Here is a 17,236-nt window from a genome sequence, read left to right as displayed (position 1 = left end):
TTGTGGGCGTGACACAAGCTTGTGGGGCGTGACACGCCTTTGTGGGTGTGACACGAGTTTGTGGGCGTAACACGAGTTTGTGGGTGTGACGCGTGTTTGTGGGCGTGACATGTGTTTGTGGGCGTGACACGAGCTTGTGGGGCGTGACACGCCTTTGTGGGTGTGACACGAGTTTGTGGGCGTGACACGTGTTTGTGAGCGTGACATGTGTTTGTGGGTGTGACACGAGTTTGTGGGCGTAACACGAGTTTGTGGGTGTGACGCGTGTTTGTGGGCGTGACATGTGTTTGTGGGCGTGACACGAGCTTGTGGGGCGTGACACGCCTTTGTGGGTGTGACACGAGTTTGTGGGTGTGACACGAGTTTGTGGGCGTGACACGAGCTTGTGGGGCGTGACACGCCTTTGTGGGTGTGACACGAGTTTGTGGGTGTGACACGAGTTTGTGGGCGTGACACGTGTTTGTGGGCGTGACACAAGTGACATGTGTTTGTGGCCGTGACACGTGTTTGTGGGCGTGACACGTGTTTGTGGGCGTGACACAAGTGACACGTGTTCGTAACACGTGTTTGTGGGCGTGACACGAGTTTGTGGTATTATTGTGTGTCAGATCAGAACTGTTGTGTCATGTATGTGGACTTTGGCTCTTGTTTACAGTCTGGTTGCTATGGTAACAGTCGGGGACTCACCTTCTACACGTGTCATGTTTTTGCCACGTCAAACCAGGAAGTACAATAATAAACTTGCAAAAATTTCAATCATATTCACTTTGTATAATTGAAAAGCGTCTAATGTGCAATAGTCTTGAAAAAAAAGTTAGGTAATAAAATATTGTATTAAGAGTAAAAGGGGCTGACGTAAACACAAAAATGATCACTTTATTGTGAAAAACACCTCACACTGTCTTTTTCCTGCTTTAAGTACAAATAAACTCGCGCATGAATATTCATGTTTATAATTCAGATCAAAATGACCTGATAAATATAAATGTCGGGAACGCGAGCTAAACCAGGACTACTCGAGTAAAAGGAGACTCGAGCCGGTCTCAAACTGGGCCACGGAGACAATGGGGCCCCTGGGAACCCGATCCCGCTCCGAGTGTCCGAGCGCGCGTCGTTAAGTCCAGCTCACCGCTTCATTATGCCACGATTAACGAGACGCGGAGGCGGCGAAAACGAGGGGAAATCCCAATCATCATCTGGATTTGAGACGTTTTTATAGATTTTGACTCACGAGAACATGTGGAGATTATTTACATCATAAACACAAAACCGACACGTTTTCCACGTCGTTCTTGTGCGATTCTGAGCGATATAACGTTTTGGAGCGATCGAGCGATGACGTAATTGATAATTCTATAAAAATCGATCAGTTGCGATTAATCGATTCAGCGCCCGAATGGAAACGATACAGAAAGAAGTGGATAATAATCTCAGCCTATTGAATCTGTATTAAAGCTTTATAGTGTTAGATTAATAACCTTTGAACACAAGAAAATACATGAATGTTTTGTTAACTTGTTTGTAAAAGTTTTTAAAAAAAAGTTAAATTTTTTTTTTTATAATAAAAAGACAACCTCTCCTGGTGCTGTTATTGATTTATTATACACTTTATATTGACTGAAGTCTTGCTTTAACAGTTTGTGACGGAGCAGCTCTTCTACATTGAAATGAATTCCTTGCTTCCCTCAAAGAGTTCAGCATTTCATTCCAGGGCGGAACTTCAACGTTGTAATTTTTCAACATTTTATTTTTTCATTTTATTATATATATATATATATATATATATATATATATATATATATATATATATATATATATAAAATTTAAGAATTTATATTTCATTATTTTTTTTTTTTTTATAAAAATAAAAACGTATTTTATTATTATTTATAATGGTAGATTTGGGTTGGGATTAGCTTTATGTTTAGAATAGTTTATTATTTTAAATTTAGGGTCAAGATTAACTGACGGTTTGATTCTGTTCAATGTAAAATGTCAAAAGCGTCTTCACAAAAGCATTAGATTTTATATTTTCAGTTCTATTACCGTATTATCCAGACAATAAGTGGCACCTTTTTTCATAGTTTTGGCCGGGGTGGGACTTATACTTATATTTATACTGATATACTTAAACTTGTACTTCAGTGCGACTTGTATATGTTTTTTTCTTCTCTATTATGCATTTTTTGGCTGGTGCGACTTATACTCTGGAAAAAACTGGTGTCAAATGTTCCGTTGTACTTTTAGTGTTTTGTGACTTATGTCCAGTGTTTGTTTAAGTGGTGGTTTTAATATTTTAAGGTGCATTTTGAGCTCAATCTGAAGTGTTCTTTAACTGCAAATGGCAAATAAATTAAACTAACTCCCATAAACTAACTAAAATTATGGCTCTTCGCTGCCCCCGGTGGCTCTTCACTGCTCTTTACTGCCCCCGGTGGCTCTTCACTGCCCCCGGTGGCTCTTCACTGCCCCCGGTGGCTCTTCACTGCCCCCGGTGGCTCTTCACTGCCCCCGGTGGCTCTTCACTGCCCCCGGGGGCGGAGGAGCAGGTCCACAGCCTGGCTCAGGTCGTCCACCGTCCCATCGGCTCTGACTGTGGCGTGGCTCTCGTCGCTGGGCCTGGAGAACCACACGACAACGGCCACTTAAAACAAACCTGCTGGTTTCCATGGAAATGTGATCGACAACAAAATAAGCAACTGTTTTTACTCAATCTTACACTTTTACACCTGTACAACCCACACACTTCAAATTAAATCAATAGAATACAAATGAATCCATGTGTAATATTTAAAATGACAAAAATAGCCAAATAAACAAACCATCCATATTTTTGCATATTTTCCCCAGTTCTATCCCTCAAAACTGTAAATAAAGTTACACAAATAAAGTTTCTACCTGTTGTACTTTTTGATAATAATTAATACAAATGATTTTTTTTTTTTTATGTAATCTTTAAAAGGTTCTAATTCAATAAACTTGTGGGACTAATTTAATTCATGATAATATTATAATAATATAAATAATATAGCCGCAAGCGGCTATGATCGGCCCTCACCACGCCGCCGCTGCAAGAGGAGGGGGGGCTGACGTGCCCCAATTTTTCTTTTATTACTGCTGACTCCATGACGCTGCCGCGTCTTCTCCCCTTTGCTTTACATATGAAGGGAAAAGTTTGCAGCTCCGCCGCACAAAGTCCGTGGCGCTTAGGGATCATCTCAAAATGGGTTGAAGCTGAAAAGACTTAATATTTTTCGTCTTGGGAGGTTGAACCTACATTTTGTCTTTTTGTTGCTTTGAAGCTTCAATACATCGTTGTGGCAGTCATTGTTTTGAAATGCTAAAAAACTCATCAACATTAGGCGGCGAGTGCGTGCGCGGGTGCTACGGGGAGCACGGCGGGCCCGTGCGGGGCAGCACGGCGCGCCGTGGCCCGCGCAAGGGGCGGGCCGGGCGTTGCCAACGCGGCTGGTGCAGAAAAGTTGGAAAAGCTTTTTTGCGGCAAGACGCGGCGCAGCAAATGATCAAGAGTTTTGGCTCTAGTAACGTGCTACGCACTGACCAGAAGAAGGAAACAAAACAAACCCGCATGAGGTTTCGGCCAATCACAGAAGACGTGAGATTCTCACTGAGACAAAAGCGCCTGTAGTACGGTGTAAGGTCTAAACTCAGGCAATTGACAATAACAGGTTTTGACAAGCAACATGAGTTTCTCACTCTCTCATCCTCTTGAGACTGTCTCAATGTGGTCATCTCACAGTTTGGGTTGAATGGGATGTGTCGTAGGGCCCCTAGGGCCCGTGGACCATGTGGATTAAGTAAACATGCGCGACAGGTGACATTATTTGGAGAGTTCATAATTTCTAAATATAAACTTTCCAAAGGATGTTCAGGGATGTTCACTAGAGGTGAGCAGGGTCTATCAAGCTACTATCGTTTTATCAACGCGTAAAATTTGATGTGAAGCCAGACAAAGTCTTTTGGGGGGGGAGGGGGTCCAGAGAGAGACGAAAAAATTTAACTCTTTTCAGCTTCAACCCATTTTGAGATGATCCCTTAGAACGAACATTCTGATAACTTTGATGGCCCAGCCCTGAAGATGAGTCACACCAAATGTTAGGTTAATTGGGCAAACGCCCTTGGAGGAGTTCGTAAAAGTACGATGTTCACATTCAGAGATCTGGCGATTTCCCCATTGGAATAACATGGGAGGTTTCTGTCATCGCTTCGGCTACGCTGTAACAAATATGACATGGCTCTCATTGACTTTTTTGAACCGGATGCCAAAATTTAATTTTGTGCCAAATTTTGCAAAACTAAACATTTTACCCTCCATATAAAATTTTATTTCACTCTGTAGGGGGCGCTGTCACGCCAAATTAATTAATTTCACTTCAAGTAGGTTTAGGGCAAAGAGTTTAACAACTGATTCCAATTTGACGCAATTCGGACTTTATCTGCGCAAACGGCAACGAATTTAAAATTCGGGAAATTTCTGAAATTCTAGCAATTCTACAGTTTGTGGCTTCGCCGCACAGAGACTGTGACAGGTGTCAATGTAATATGATGTCCCACTCCTCAGCAAATGAAAATGCTGCTCCTCATGTGCCTGGATGAACTCTCTCTACACTAGATGAGCTGCTCCTCATGTGCCTGGATGAACTCTCTCTACACTAGATGAGCTGCTCCTCATGTGCCTGGATGAACTCTCTCTACACTAGATGAGCTGCTCCTCATGTGCCTGGATTAACTCTCTCTACACTAGATGAGCTGCTCCTCATGTGCCTGGATGAACTCTCTCTACACTAGATGAGCTGCTCCTCATGTGCCTGGATGAACTCTCTCTACACTAGATGAGCTGCTCCTCATGTGCCTGGATGAACTCTCTCTACACTAGATGAGCTGCTCCTCATGTACCTGGATGAACTCTCTCTACACTAGATGAGCTGCTCCTCATGTGCCTGGATGAACTCTCTCTACACTAGATGAGCTGCTCCTCATGTGCCTGGATGAACTCTCTCTACACTAGATGAGCTGCTCCTCATGTGCCTGGATGAACTCTCTCTACACTAGATGAGCTGCTCCTCATGTGCCTGGATGAACTCTCTCTACACTAGATGAGCTGCTCCTCATGTGCCTGGATGAACTCTCTCTACACTAGATGAGCTGCTCCTCATGTGCCTGGATGAACTCTCTCTACACTAGATGAGCTGCTCCTCATGTGCCTGGATGAACTCTCTCTACACTAGATGAGCTGCTCCTCATGTGCCTGGATGAACTCTCTCTACACTAGATGAGCTGCTCCTCATGTGCCTGGATGCCAGTGCGACGCCGTCCCACCCCCCCTCAAATATCAAGGAGATTATTTTTACAGTACAAGCACAGAGGTGTGGGCGGGGATAAGGGGTAGGTGAAAGCTGAATTTCCTGAGCACTCAAGCCTCAGTTGCAGGACAATACAAGATTTACTCAAACATGCAGGAATCTATCAAAATACAATTTAGAGTAAGATAATTGTGGTAAATCTATTAAGACGAGGTCTAAAGACGAGTGGCTCTGGAAACATGTCAAACATGTGAATCTGCTCATCCTTTATTTATATTTCTGCACTTCCTGTTCAGACTTCAAATCTGTGTAACATCTGCTTCTACTGACCCCGAAATGGCCTGGTTTAGACCCGGTTTAGTCCTGGTTTAGTCCTGGTCTAGACCTGGTTTAGACCTGGTTTAGTCCTGGTTTAGACCTGGTTTAGTCCTGGTTTAGTCCTGGTCTAGACCTGGTTTAGACCTGGTTTAGTCCTGGTTTAGACCCGGTTTAGTCCTGGTTTAGTCCCGGTTTAGTCCTGGTCTAGACCTGGTTTAGACCTGGTTTAGTCCTGGTTTAGACCCGGTTTAGACCTGGTTTAGACCTGGTTTAGTCCTGGTTTAGTCCTGGTTTAGACCCGGTTTAGTCCTGGTTTAGTCCTGGTTTAGACCTGGTTTAGTCCTGGTTTAGTCCTGGTTTAGTCCTGGTTTAGACCTGGTTTAGACCTGGTTTAGACCTGGTTTAGTCCTGGTTTAGTCCCGGTTCAGACCCGGTTTAGTCCCGGTTTAGTCCTGGTTTAGACCTGGTTTAGTCCTGGTTTAGTCCTGGTTTAGTCCTGGTTTAGACCTGGTTTAGTCCTGGTTTAGACCTGGTTTAGACCTGGTTTAGTCCTGGTTTAGTCCCGGTTTAGTCCCGGTTCAGACCCGGTTTAGACCCGGTTTAGTCCTGGTTTAGACCTGGTTTAGTCCTGGTTTAGACCTGGTTTAGTCCTGGTTTAGTCCTGGTTTAGTCCTGGTTTAGTCCTGGTTTAGTCCCGGTTTAGACCCGGTTCAGACCTGGTTTAGTCCTGGTTTAGTCCTGGTTTAGTCCTGGTTTAGACCTGGTTTAGTCCTGGTTTAGACCTGGTTTAGTCCTGGTTTAGACCTGGTTTAGACCTGGTTTAGTCCTGGTTTAGACCTGGTTTAGTCCTGGTTCTTTTCTGTGTCAGACTGGACCGACAGGACAGAGTTTTATAATGTTTATCAAAAATCCCACACTTTATGTTTTATTGGTCTGAAACTTAAACAAACTCAGACTTCCTGCTTTTGTGGACACTTTATCTTTAAGTGACGACACACACACACACACACGACACACAAACGACACGCACACACACACATATGACACACACACGACACGCACACGACACACAAACGACACGCACAAACGACACGCACAAACGACACGCACACACGACACGCACACACGACACGCAAAAACACGACACACACACACACGACACCCACACGCACACACAACACGCGCACACACACACACACGACACACACACGACACCCACACGCGACACACACACACACACACACACACACGACATCAGAGACATTTGAAGGTGTTTCCAGGGCAGAAGAACTGCTTTAATAGAAATATTATAGTGTTTTAGTGGCGCCGTCTAGTGGCCAAACGTGCAAACCACCTCCAGGATCCCTCAGTCTCCACAGTCCAACCTTAAAAACGCGTCCAATCGCGGCCACGGATTCAAACTGTACCTGTATTTCCCGGTGCGGACCTGAACTCCCATCATGCCGCAGCTCTGAGCTCCGCCCACGTCGCTCACCAGGTCGTCCCCGATCATCAGCGCCTGGGAATCGAGACACAAAAACCTGGAGTGAAGACATGACAAGCGCGTCAACTGTCCAGGTTAGAGCAGGAACCGCACGTAAAAAGCATCGATATCGCAATCTGACATAAATGTGCAGTTTTTAAAGGGAAAACTTTTATTTTTTTGTCATAATGTTCCGTGTTTAGTCTAAACTAGCCTCGATTTGGCCTCAGTTTCGTCTCTGTTAAGCTTCTATTTTGATATTTTTGCCATATTTAGACAATTTCCGACACTGTGCGACGCGTTGGTAAAAGTCTAAGCTACAAGACGGACGGCTTCCACGACGGAGTCGTTCTGGCCGTTAAGAGTGAATACCGTATAAGTCGCACCTTTTTTTCATAGTTTTGGCCGGGGTGCGACTTATACTCCAATAATTATTTATTTCACACTGGCAACCACAGGAGGGCGCTCTAGGCTCTAAGCGACGCAGAAGAAGAATCTTCCTCTTCCTCTGGAGTTTGTGGAGTTGTTTAGAAGTGACACAAAGGAAGAAGAATTCAATGGATTTAGTGATTTGGGGTGTTAGCGTTAGCATACGTGCACCTATTCACCATGTTTTCTCATCTGTTATTATTTTAAACTGCATTTACAGATCAAATGTCTGTTCTTGGTCTTGGATTTGATCAAATACATTTACCCCAAAAATGCGACTTATACTCCAGTGCGACTTATATATGTTTTTTCTTCTTTATTATGCATTTTTTGGCTTATACTCCGGAAAATACGGTATTTCGCAGCTTTACCTGTTGCGGCTGGATTCCCATGTCTCCGAGGACGCTCCGGAAGAAGGCCTGCGACGGCTTCCCGATCACCTCCGCCTTCACGTCACAGGCGTACTGCGGGGAAACCAGTGTTAGCGCTCCCTCTACTGGCAGCAGAGGGAAATACCGCTGGGGAAATAGACAAAAGCTAGCCACGTCGTTGTCCTGATCGCGATTAGATAAGAGAGAAACGCTCGGAGCGAGTCTGGAGATGATTCGCGGAGTTAAAAACGGCAGAAGAGTCTCAGAGCCACGTCACAGGTAGAGTATGACATCACAGATCGAGGAGATTCAGAACGGAGTGTTTCTGAGGCTCGGAGGGGAGAGGACCCTATCAAACTATGAGTGAAGCTAAACGTGCTCCGGCTGAGTTTGTGACGTTTATGCATATTCATAAACGTTAGCATTAGCTTCGATGCGCCGTATGCTAGCCGGAGCGCTAAACCTACGATCAGGGAAAACGTTTGTGGATTTACCTCCAGCGCCTTCGTGTAAACGCCCACGTCCAGTTTGAGCCCGTCTGTCTCTTTGTAATATCTCCTGCAAGAACAAAACACATGTCAATAATAATGTGAGTATAGGAAGTAAAACACCATGTCACAAAATAAGATAATCCAGGCGGTTTTGTGGAATAAAAAGCACTCAAACACACGTCAATGACATCAGAGCTGAGCGACGCCAGAGCGAGCGACGCCAGAGCTGAGCGACGTCAGAGCGACGTCAGAGCGACGTCAGAGCGACATCAGAGCGACATCAGAGCTGTGTGACATCAGAGCTGAGCGACGCCAGAGCGAGCGACGCCAGAGCTGAGCGACGTCAGAGCGGCGTCAGAGCGACATCAGTGACATCAGAGCTGTGTGACATCAGAGTGACATCAGAGCGACATCAGAGCGACATCAGAGCGACATCAGAGCTGTGTGACATCAGAGCGACATCAGAGCTGTGTGACATCAGAGTGACATCAGAGCGACATCAGAGCGACATCAGAGCGACATCAGAGCGACATCAGAGCGACATCAGAGCGACATCAGAGCTGTGTGACATCAGAGTGACATCAGAACGACATAAGAGCTGTGTGACATCAGAGTGACATCAGAGCGACATCAGAGCTGTGTGACATCAGAGCGACATCAGAGTGACATCAGAGCGACATCAGAGCTGTTTGACATCAGAGCGACATCAGAGCGACATCAGAGCTGTGTGACATCAGAGTGACATCAGAACGACAACAGAGCGACATCAGAGCAACATCAGAGTGACATCAGAGTGACATCAGAGCGACATCAGAGCGACATCAGAGCGACATCAGAGCGACATCAGTGACATCAGAGCTGTGTGACATCAGAGCGACATCAGAACGACAACAGAGCGACATCAGAGCAACATCAGAGCGACATCAGAGCGACATCAGTGACATCAGAGCGACATCAGAGCGACATCAGAGTGACATCAGAACGACAACAGAGCGACATCAGAGCAACATCAGAGCGACATCAGTGACATCAGAGCGACATCAGAGCGACATCAGAGCGACATCAGAGCGACATCAGAGCGACATCAGTGACATCAGAGCTGTGTGACATCAGAGCGACATCAGAGCGACATCAGAGCGACATCAGTGACATCAGAGCTGTGTGACATCAGAGCGACATCAGAGCGACGTCAGAGCGACATCAGAATGACATCAGAATGACATCAGAATGACATCAGAGCGACATCAGAGCTGTGTGACATCAGAGTGACATCAGAGTGACATCAGAGCGACATCAGAGCGACATCAGTGACATCAGAGCTGTGTGACATCAGAGTGACATCAGAGCGACATCAGAGCGACATCAGTGACATCAGAGCGACATCAGAACGACAACAGAGCGACATCAGAGCAACATCAGAGCGACATCAGAGCGACATCAGTGACATCAGAACGACAACAGAGCGACATCAGAGCGACATCAGAGCAACATCAGAGCGACATCAGAGCGACATCAGAGCGACATCAGTGACATCAGAGCTGTGTGACATCAGAGCGACATCAGAGCGACATCAGAGCGACATCAGTGACATCAGAGCTGTGTGACATCAGAGCGACATCAGAGCGACGTCAGAGCGACGTCAGAATGACATCAGAGCGACGTCAGAGCGACATCAGAATGACATCAGAATGACATCAGAGCGACATCAGAGCTGTGTGACATCAGAGTGACATCAGAGCGACATCGGAGCGACATCAGTGACATCAGAGCTGTGTGACATCAGAGTGACATCAGAGCGACATCAGAGCGACATCAGTGACATCAGAGCTGTGTGACATCAGAGTGACATCAGAGCGACATCAGAGCGACATCAGTGACATCAGAGCGACATCAGAGCGACATCATAGCGACATCAGAGCGACATCAGTGACATCAGAGCTGTGTGACATCAGAGTGACATCAGAGCGACATCAGAGTGACATCAGAGCGACATCAGAGCTGTGTGACATCAGAGTGACATCAGAGCGACATCAGAGCGACATCAGAGTGACATCAGAGCGACATCAGAGCGACATCAGAGCGACATCAGTGACATCAGAGCGACATCAGAGTGACATCAGAGCGACATCAGAGTGACATCAGAGCGACATCAGAGTGACATCAGAGCGACATCAGAGCGACATCAGAGCGACATCAGAGCGACATCAGTGTGACATCAGAGCGACAGAGTGACATCAGAGCGACATCAGAGTGACATCAGAGCGACATCAGAGTGACATCAGAGTGACATCAGAGCGACATCAGAGCGACATCAGAGTGACATCAGAGCGACATCAGAGCTGTGTGACATCAGAGTGACATCAGAGCGACATCAGAGCGACATCAGTGACATCAGAGCTGTGTGACATCAGAGTGACATCAGAGCGACATCAGAGCGACATCAGTGACATCAGAGCGACATCAGAGTGACATCAGAGCGACATCAGAGTGACATCAGAGCGACATCAGAGCGACATCAGAGTGACATCAGAGTGACATCAGAGCGACATCAGTGACATCAGAGCGACACATTTAACGTTGTATTTTACAGCATTTGTTTGTTCAGTGGCAGATTCTGATTGGGGTTTTACTGGAAAAAATATGCACAGAAATGTTAGTTTTTCATTCTATTTACAGATATATTTTACACACACACACACACCCTTGTCCCAGAGAGAAGAGCAGTGGTCGGTCCAGCCCCATCAGGACCCTGAAGGCCTCGTTCAGGTTCTGGTACGAGAACTTCTCCGCTGCGTCGCCGATAACAACGCAGTTGGGATCGCTCTGGTCGACGCCCTCGAACTCGGGCAGAAGTCCTGGAAACAGACAACGCTCAACGGTCCCGCCCACTTCCAACGGTCCCGCCAACTTCAAAGCTCGCCCAGTAGAATCCACGTAAACTTTTCAAAAATGTTAATATCACGACGCGACGCTGCAGGTGAACAGCGACAAATCGTGGAAATAAAAATGTCAATTTGAAAAGTCTTGTGTCATAAATGTTAAAAAAAAGAAATGCATTACACGTTTTTCATCCTGGAATGCGTTCATATAAAAATAAAGCCGTTTTTTCGCATGGCTGAACTGTAATTTCTGCTGCATATTTGATTATTATATTATATATTATATTTGATTATATTATTACTTGTTAACAGTAAACTGTAATGGTCTATCGTCAAACGCTTCCCGGCCCGATTTAATGATAATATTCCTTTTTTTTCTAAGATTTAATAATAAAATGGCCGTCCACATTTTAAAATACCGCGTCCTATTGGTGGATGTTATAAACTGAGCGGCTCAAACTCAAAAGAACTGAAAGGATCAGGATCATTGCTAAAGCTGCAGGAAGATTCCTCTGAACAAAAGAGCTTGAATGGGCAAAAAACAGGCTCTAAACGAGAGTCAGAGTGAAGTAAGTCTACTTTTGGAGAGTCAGCAGGCTGCAAAATAGACGGGGGCCCGGGGCCCTCAAGCAGTTGAATCTCTGGCGGGCCCGCGGTTTGAAATAGGAGGGGGCCCGCCGTGCCCCTCCTCGAAAAAAATCAAGATTTAACAAGTCATTTGGCCATATTCGGGGCATTTTCATCGCTTAAGTTTCGTTTTGACAGACACGCTTCTCATTGGCCGAGCGGTCTCCGTGATGTAATAGCGATGAAAGCGGGCATCTGATTGGCCGCTGCGTTCGTGTTGCGTTCACGTGTCCTCGGAAATGCCCGGTCTAATTTTCGGGGCAATGTAAGATAAGATGAGATAAGATAATCCTTTAATATCCACACAAGGGGAAATTTCGTTGTTACAACGCAGTAGAAACAGGAGGAAAGGACAGATTATAGGGATTTTAAAAAACACACTCTTAATAGAACTCTTATGAACAAAAACAAAAAACTCTTATTAACAAAAACTCCTCTCCTATCTTAAAGGTCCCATAACATGCAAAATCGACTTTTCAGAGCTTTTAACCTTCTTACATTGCTATTTGTGCTTCATATATGTACCCAGAGTGTTTTTTTGTTTGATTCCCGCAGTGTTTAGCTATATTACAGACTATCTCCTTTCCTCCAATCTCCAAACTGACGGGCGGTGGGGCAAGACCGCGTCATAACCACAGGCACGCGTCATTATCCCCCCTCTCCACCCCCCTCCCCCCCTCCCCTCCCGCCTCCCTTGATTTACGACGAAACACGGCTCAAAGAGGCCCAAAACTTCATTAATGATATCGCACTCTTTACTATTATCACAATGGTGAAGGTTTATGTGGCACTTGATGCAGCAACCGGGAAAATAAACGGAGAGAAGTTCTATCCGATACCGAAAAACCAGGAAATAAGAGCGCGATGGACATAAGACTATATATATATATATATATATATATATATATATATATATATATATATATATATCTGTTCTGCGCACGCTGTAGAATAAACACCAGATTTATTTAGGCTCAAAGTAGTGTTGATCTGAAGTTCTATCGTTTCTCACTCATTCGCGCGGAGCTGCGCAGCGCGGAGCAGACAGCTGTGGGGCTACGTCACGGGTGGGCGGGGCACACACGCGCTCTGAGACTACGTCACGGGTTGGGCGGGGGGGCCAGATCGCTCTTCGCAAGGGTGGGGGCGAATATCAAACCAAGCCGTCTGCATTTCCGGGTTGGTGAGGGGGTCCAAGGTCTGGGTGATATTTCTTAACTATTATGTTAAGGGTGTTGCACAACCCTTATTATTATCAATTATACTTAGGATAGACTACGAAACGTGAAAAAAGCATGTTATGGCACCTTTAATAGGGAATGGAATGGAGGGGGGGAAATAAAATAAAATAGATAAATAAAAATAAAAAGCTGCAGGAGAAACAGAGCCGGAGCCACAAACGAGCCCAGGAGCTGGTGCAGCAGCTGGAACAGGAGATCTGTGAGCTGGAGAAGAGCAGCACTGAGGCGGAGCGGCTCTCACGCTCTCAAGACCCCCTCCACTTTCTACAGCGCTGCCCTGCACTCACGCCCCCTGCTGGACTGAAGGAGTGGAGCAGTGTGAGCTTTGAGCCGGAGACGTGTGAGGGCAGTGCAACCCGGGCTCTGTCTGAGCTGGAGAAACATCTCCCTGAAGACTTTAACCCTTCAGGATTAGAACTACTGAGAGTGCAGCAGTTTGTGGTGGACGTCACTCTGGATCCAGACACTGCTCAACCTGAGCTCGTTCTGTCTGAAGATCTCAAACAGGTTCATTGTGGAGATGTGTGGAAGGAGCTCCCAGATTCTCCTCTGAGGTTTGATTCTAAGTTTTCTGTTCAAGGAAAGCAGAGTTTCTCCTCAGGCAGGTTTTACTTTGAGGTTCAGGTCAAAGGGAAAATATCCTGGATTTTAAGAGTGGCCCAAGAGTCTATCAACAGGAAGGGAAGGATCACTCTGTGTCCTGAAGATGGATTCTGGTGCATCTGGTTGAGAATTGAAGATGAGTACAAAGCTTGTACAGATCCTTCTGTCCTTCTGTCTCTGCAGCGAGCTCCTCAGAAGGTCGGGGTGTTTGTGGACTATGGTGAGTGTCTGGTCTCCTTTTATGATGCAGATTCTGCAGATCTTCTCTTCTCCTTCAGCGGCTGCTACTTCAGAGAGAAACTGTTTCCATATTTCAGTCCCTGTAACAATTTTGGAGGTTCAAACTCTGCTCCTCTGGTCCTCACTGCCGTTTAGACTTTCAGAGGTCAAAGTGACTAAAACAAGAATAAAAGTTCTGAACTTCAGTCAAATGTAACTGTGGAAACTTTTGACTCCATTTTGGACTGAAAGTACAAAGTTCTTCTCTTTATTGTTTCAGTTCTTTTGAAATGTCTGAAGGTTTATTTGAATGCTGTTCATGGTGACCTCCTGTGAGAGGGTTTTGGGTTCAAGTCTCGGCTTTGATCAAACAAAATATTAATAAGGCTACCCCAAATAAATTGTATGTTTGCTGTAACCCGACCCAACATTTTTCAAGTGGGCCGGTCGGTAAATTCTTTTTTTTTTTTACTTTGAAGGCAAAAAAAAAAAAAAATCAAGATTTTGCCATTTTTTGACTCGTAGTGACCGCCAGGGGGTCAGGCTTCAACAGTCCAGGGGTCAGGCTTCAACAGTCCAGGGGTCAGGCTTCAACAGTCCAGGGGTCGGGCTTCAACAGTCCAGGGGTCAGGCTTCAACAGTCCAGGGGTCAGGCTTCAACAGTCCAGGGGTCAGGCTTCAACAGTCCAGGGGTCAGGCTTCAACAGTCCAGGGGTCAGGCTTCAACAGTCAATGACAGAAAACGTCTCGATCAACCCAATCAGGAGACTAAATCTCCAGATTTTAAGATATTTCAATCAACCTTTTGTACGTCGTTATCCTTTATTTTGGTAACAAATGCGAGCAGGGGGGAACATGCGGGGGACACGGGCGCCGCCATGTTTGGTGTGATGATGCTGAAGTCAAATTTAAAGTAAGCCACACCCTGATGCAAAATGTTATGAGCGGTGGCAACACCAGTGGCGCTGACAGACGCAAACCAACTTGCAATATTGATTCCCTCCTGCATGATCTGTTTTGTTACAGACGCATATGGAGGACCGAAAATGAAGGCGCACACGCGTTGCGCAATGCGTTATTTGTTCCTTGGGATGAAAGATGAAAGGTTTCCCAGCGCTATAAAATTATTCTACACGGCGCTTTAGGAAAGACCGGTCAGTGAGTCGGCGAATATCAGCGTTTTTTTACAAAATACATACATACAAAATGCAGATTTTTTTTCTTCAGTCGGCTAACGGCAAACAGACAAGATAGCAAGATATTATCTTGCTCAGCCTAAGCATTTAAAATGTGGACTGCTAAACATTAGGTAAATTTCCTCCAAATCACTTCTAGTTATTGAATTCATTAGTGATTATAACAGATCTTCTAGCTCTAACTTAAACTTGGCTTCAACAAAGATGATAATGATAGTTTTCTGCTCTTGACATTTTGATTATGACTAATTAACTGAGAGGATTTGGCATATTTTATTTAGTATTTAAGTAAACAAGATAGTGCTGAAAAGGAGTGTATACATTATAATTCTATGAGATTTTCTGGATGAAGTTGAAACAATAATAAATATTTAGGTAAAGATTGGACAGTGTTTTGTTGTTTCCATGTGAAATCTTATATATTGAGTCCAGGCTTTTAGATTGAAAACACCCCGTCCAAATTATTTTGTGTACTGGGGGTACGGAGGCCGACTAGGCGAAAAAACGAGTAGCTTCAGCATTCTCCGGACCACGGCTCGGCAGCCAATCAGAGCCAAGCACACAAATTTTGTCAACCAATCAGCGCGCAGCATGCACATTTTCACTTGAAAACAGTAAACTGTAATGGCGGACTGTTGTCAAACGCTTCCCGGCCTGATTTAATGATAATATTCCTTTTTATTCTAAGATTTATTAATAAAATGGCCGTCCATATTTTGAAATACCCCGTCCAAAATACGGGAAGACGGGTCTCTATCTAAAAGCCTGATTGACATGAAAACTAACCAAAAAAAACAAAAACAAATGAATTAATAATCAAGTTTTCCTGTAGTGTCACCTCTTTTAAAATACATTATCAACCAAATAAATGTTGAATTATGGCGATCGAACGCTTGTGGACTGAGGCTATTTATGAACAAAGCGTATTATTGACTCAAATCTGAAACCAATAACATGACAATAACATGACATAATGACGTTTCCCCCGCCCGCCCTCGTGACGTGCAGTACCGTCGCAGACCAGCAGGTGGGGCCGCAGCGCTCTGGCCCTCAGCACGGACACGGCCGCCGGTGCCGGAGAGAACACTTCGCTCACGGAGATGTCGAAGCCCAGTCGGCGGAGTTTGGCCACGAAGTGCTCGCGGGACGCCTGTGTCTCGTTGGTGCAGAAGCGCAGCTGCAGATCGGAGCGTTTCAGCCTGGGAAGGGGGAAAACGACGGACGTCACAAGAGCGCGGGACCATGGCGTCACACATCCGGAGACGTTTCGCCCCACGCTAACGCTCATACGACAGTTTACGCACGTCTCACCGGTTATACTTCCGATTTTACTTGACGTTTGGCCCGTTTGTGTCAAGTTTATAATTGTACTTCCTGGTTGGACGTGAGCGCAAATATGACACAGGTAGAAGGTGATTCCACGGCCGTTACCTAGCAACCAGACTATAAACAAGAGCCAAAGTCCACGTAAATGACACGGGTAGCAGAGAGAGAACGTGCAGTGTGTGTGGACAGATCTGGTTTGGAACTGAAATTTGAGGGCGTGACACGAGTTTGTGCGGTTGATTTAAACATTACCGATCACGTTTATTGTGTGTTAGCATTAGTTTAGCGGCAAAAGCTCTTACTTTGATAAACATACAGACATCTCCAGGTGAAGTGTTTACACGGGACGTAAAGCTCTGAACATGTGACGGGGATTATCACTCTGGAACTCTCCCTTTGTCTTCATTCATTATTTATTTAAATGAGACTCGGCTAATTCTACATAAGGACTGGAGCAGGAAGTGGAGCGCCGCAGTTTTAAGGCCACAGGAACTAGCCGCTCTGTTAAGTGAAAAGGGCCAATAGTTTTGTGTCTTTAAAGAAAAAAACAATTAAGTTTCAAATTGATTTTCATTACAAAGATCGGATTCACAATTGTAATCATTTGTAAATAATACATCTGTAGATAAAATGGAAAAACGATTGTCAGCTCAACATTTGTGTAAATAATACTAAAATTCAGCATTTTGCCTTCACACAAATGTATTATAATCTCATATTTAATAAAGA

General features: G+C 45.1%; 1 protein-coding gene across 1 annotated transcript in view; it reads right to left on the bottom strand.

Moving 5' to 3' along the window:
• lhpp (phospholysine phosphohistidine inorganic pyrophosphate phosphatase) overlaps positions 1–17,236 on the bottom strand; it is a 420,402-nt gene that overhangs the window by 402,799 nt on the left and 367 nt on the right. Inside the window, exons 2-7 of the mRNA XM_072455741.1 lie at positions 16,193–16,380; positions 11,118–11,271; positions 8,420–8,483; positions 7,926–8,018; positions 7,070–7,161; positions 2,518–2,619 (exon numbers count right to left, since the gene is read on the bottom strand). Of these exons, the coding sequence (XP_072311842.1) occupies positions 2,523–2,619; positions 7,070–7,161; positions 7,926–8,018; positions 8,420–8,483; positions 11,118–11,271; positions 16,193–16,380 (688 nt within the window). The 3' untranslated portion in view covers positions 2,518–2,522. The remainder of the gene's footprint in view (positions 1–2,517; positions 2,620–7,069; positions 7,162–7,925; positions 8,019–8,419; positions 8,484–11,117; positions 11,272–16,192; positions 16,381–17,236) is intronic.

The sequence above is a fragment of the Eucyclogobius newberryi genome, unplaced genomic scaffold, assembly GCF_026437365.1.
Source record: "Eucyclogobius newberryi isolate DKJ021-1_F unplaced genomic scaffold, fEucNew1.0.hap1 SCAF_20, whole genome shotgun sequence".
Classification (NCBI taxonomy): Eukaryota; Metazoa; Chordata; class Actinopteri; order Gobiiformes; family Gobiidae; genus Eucyclogobius; species Eucyclogobius newberryi.
The sequence above is the reverse complement of the archived record's forward strand: the minus strand, read 5'-3'. Positions and strand labels throughout refer to the sequence as shown.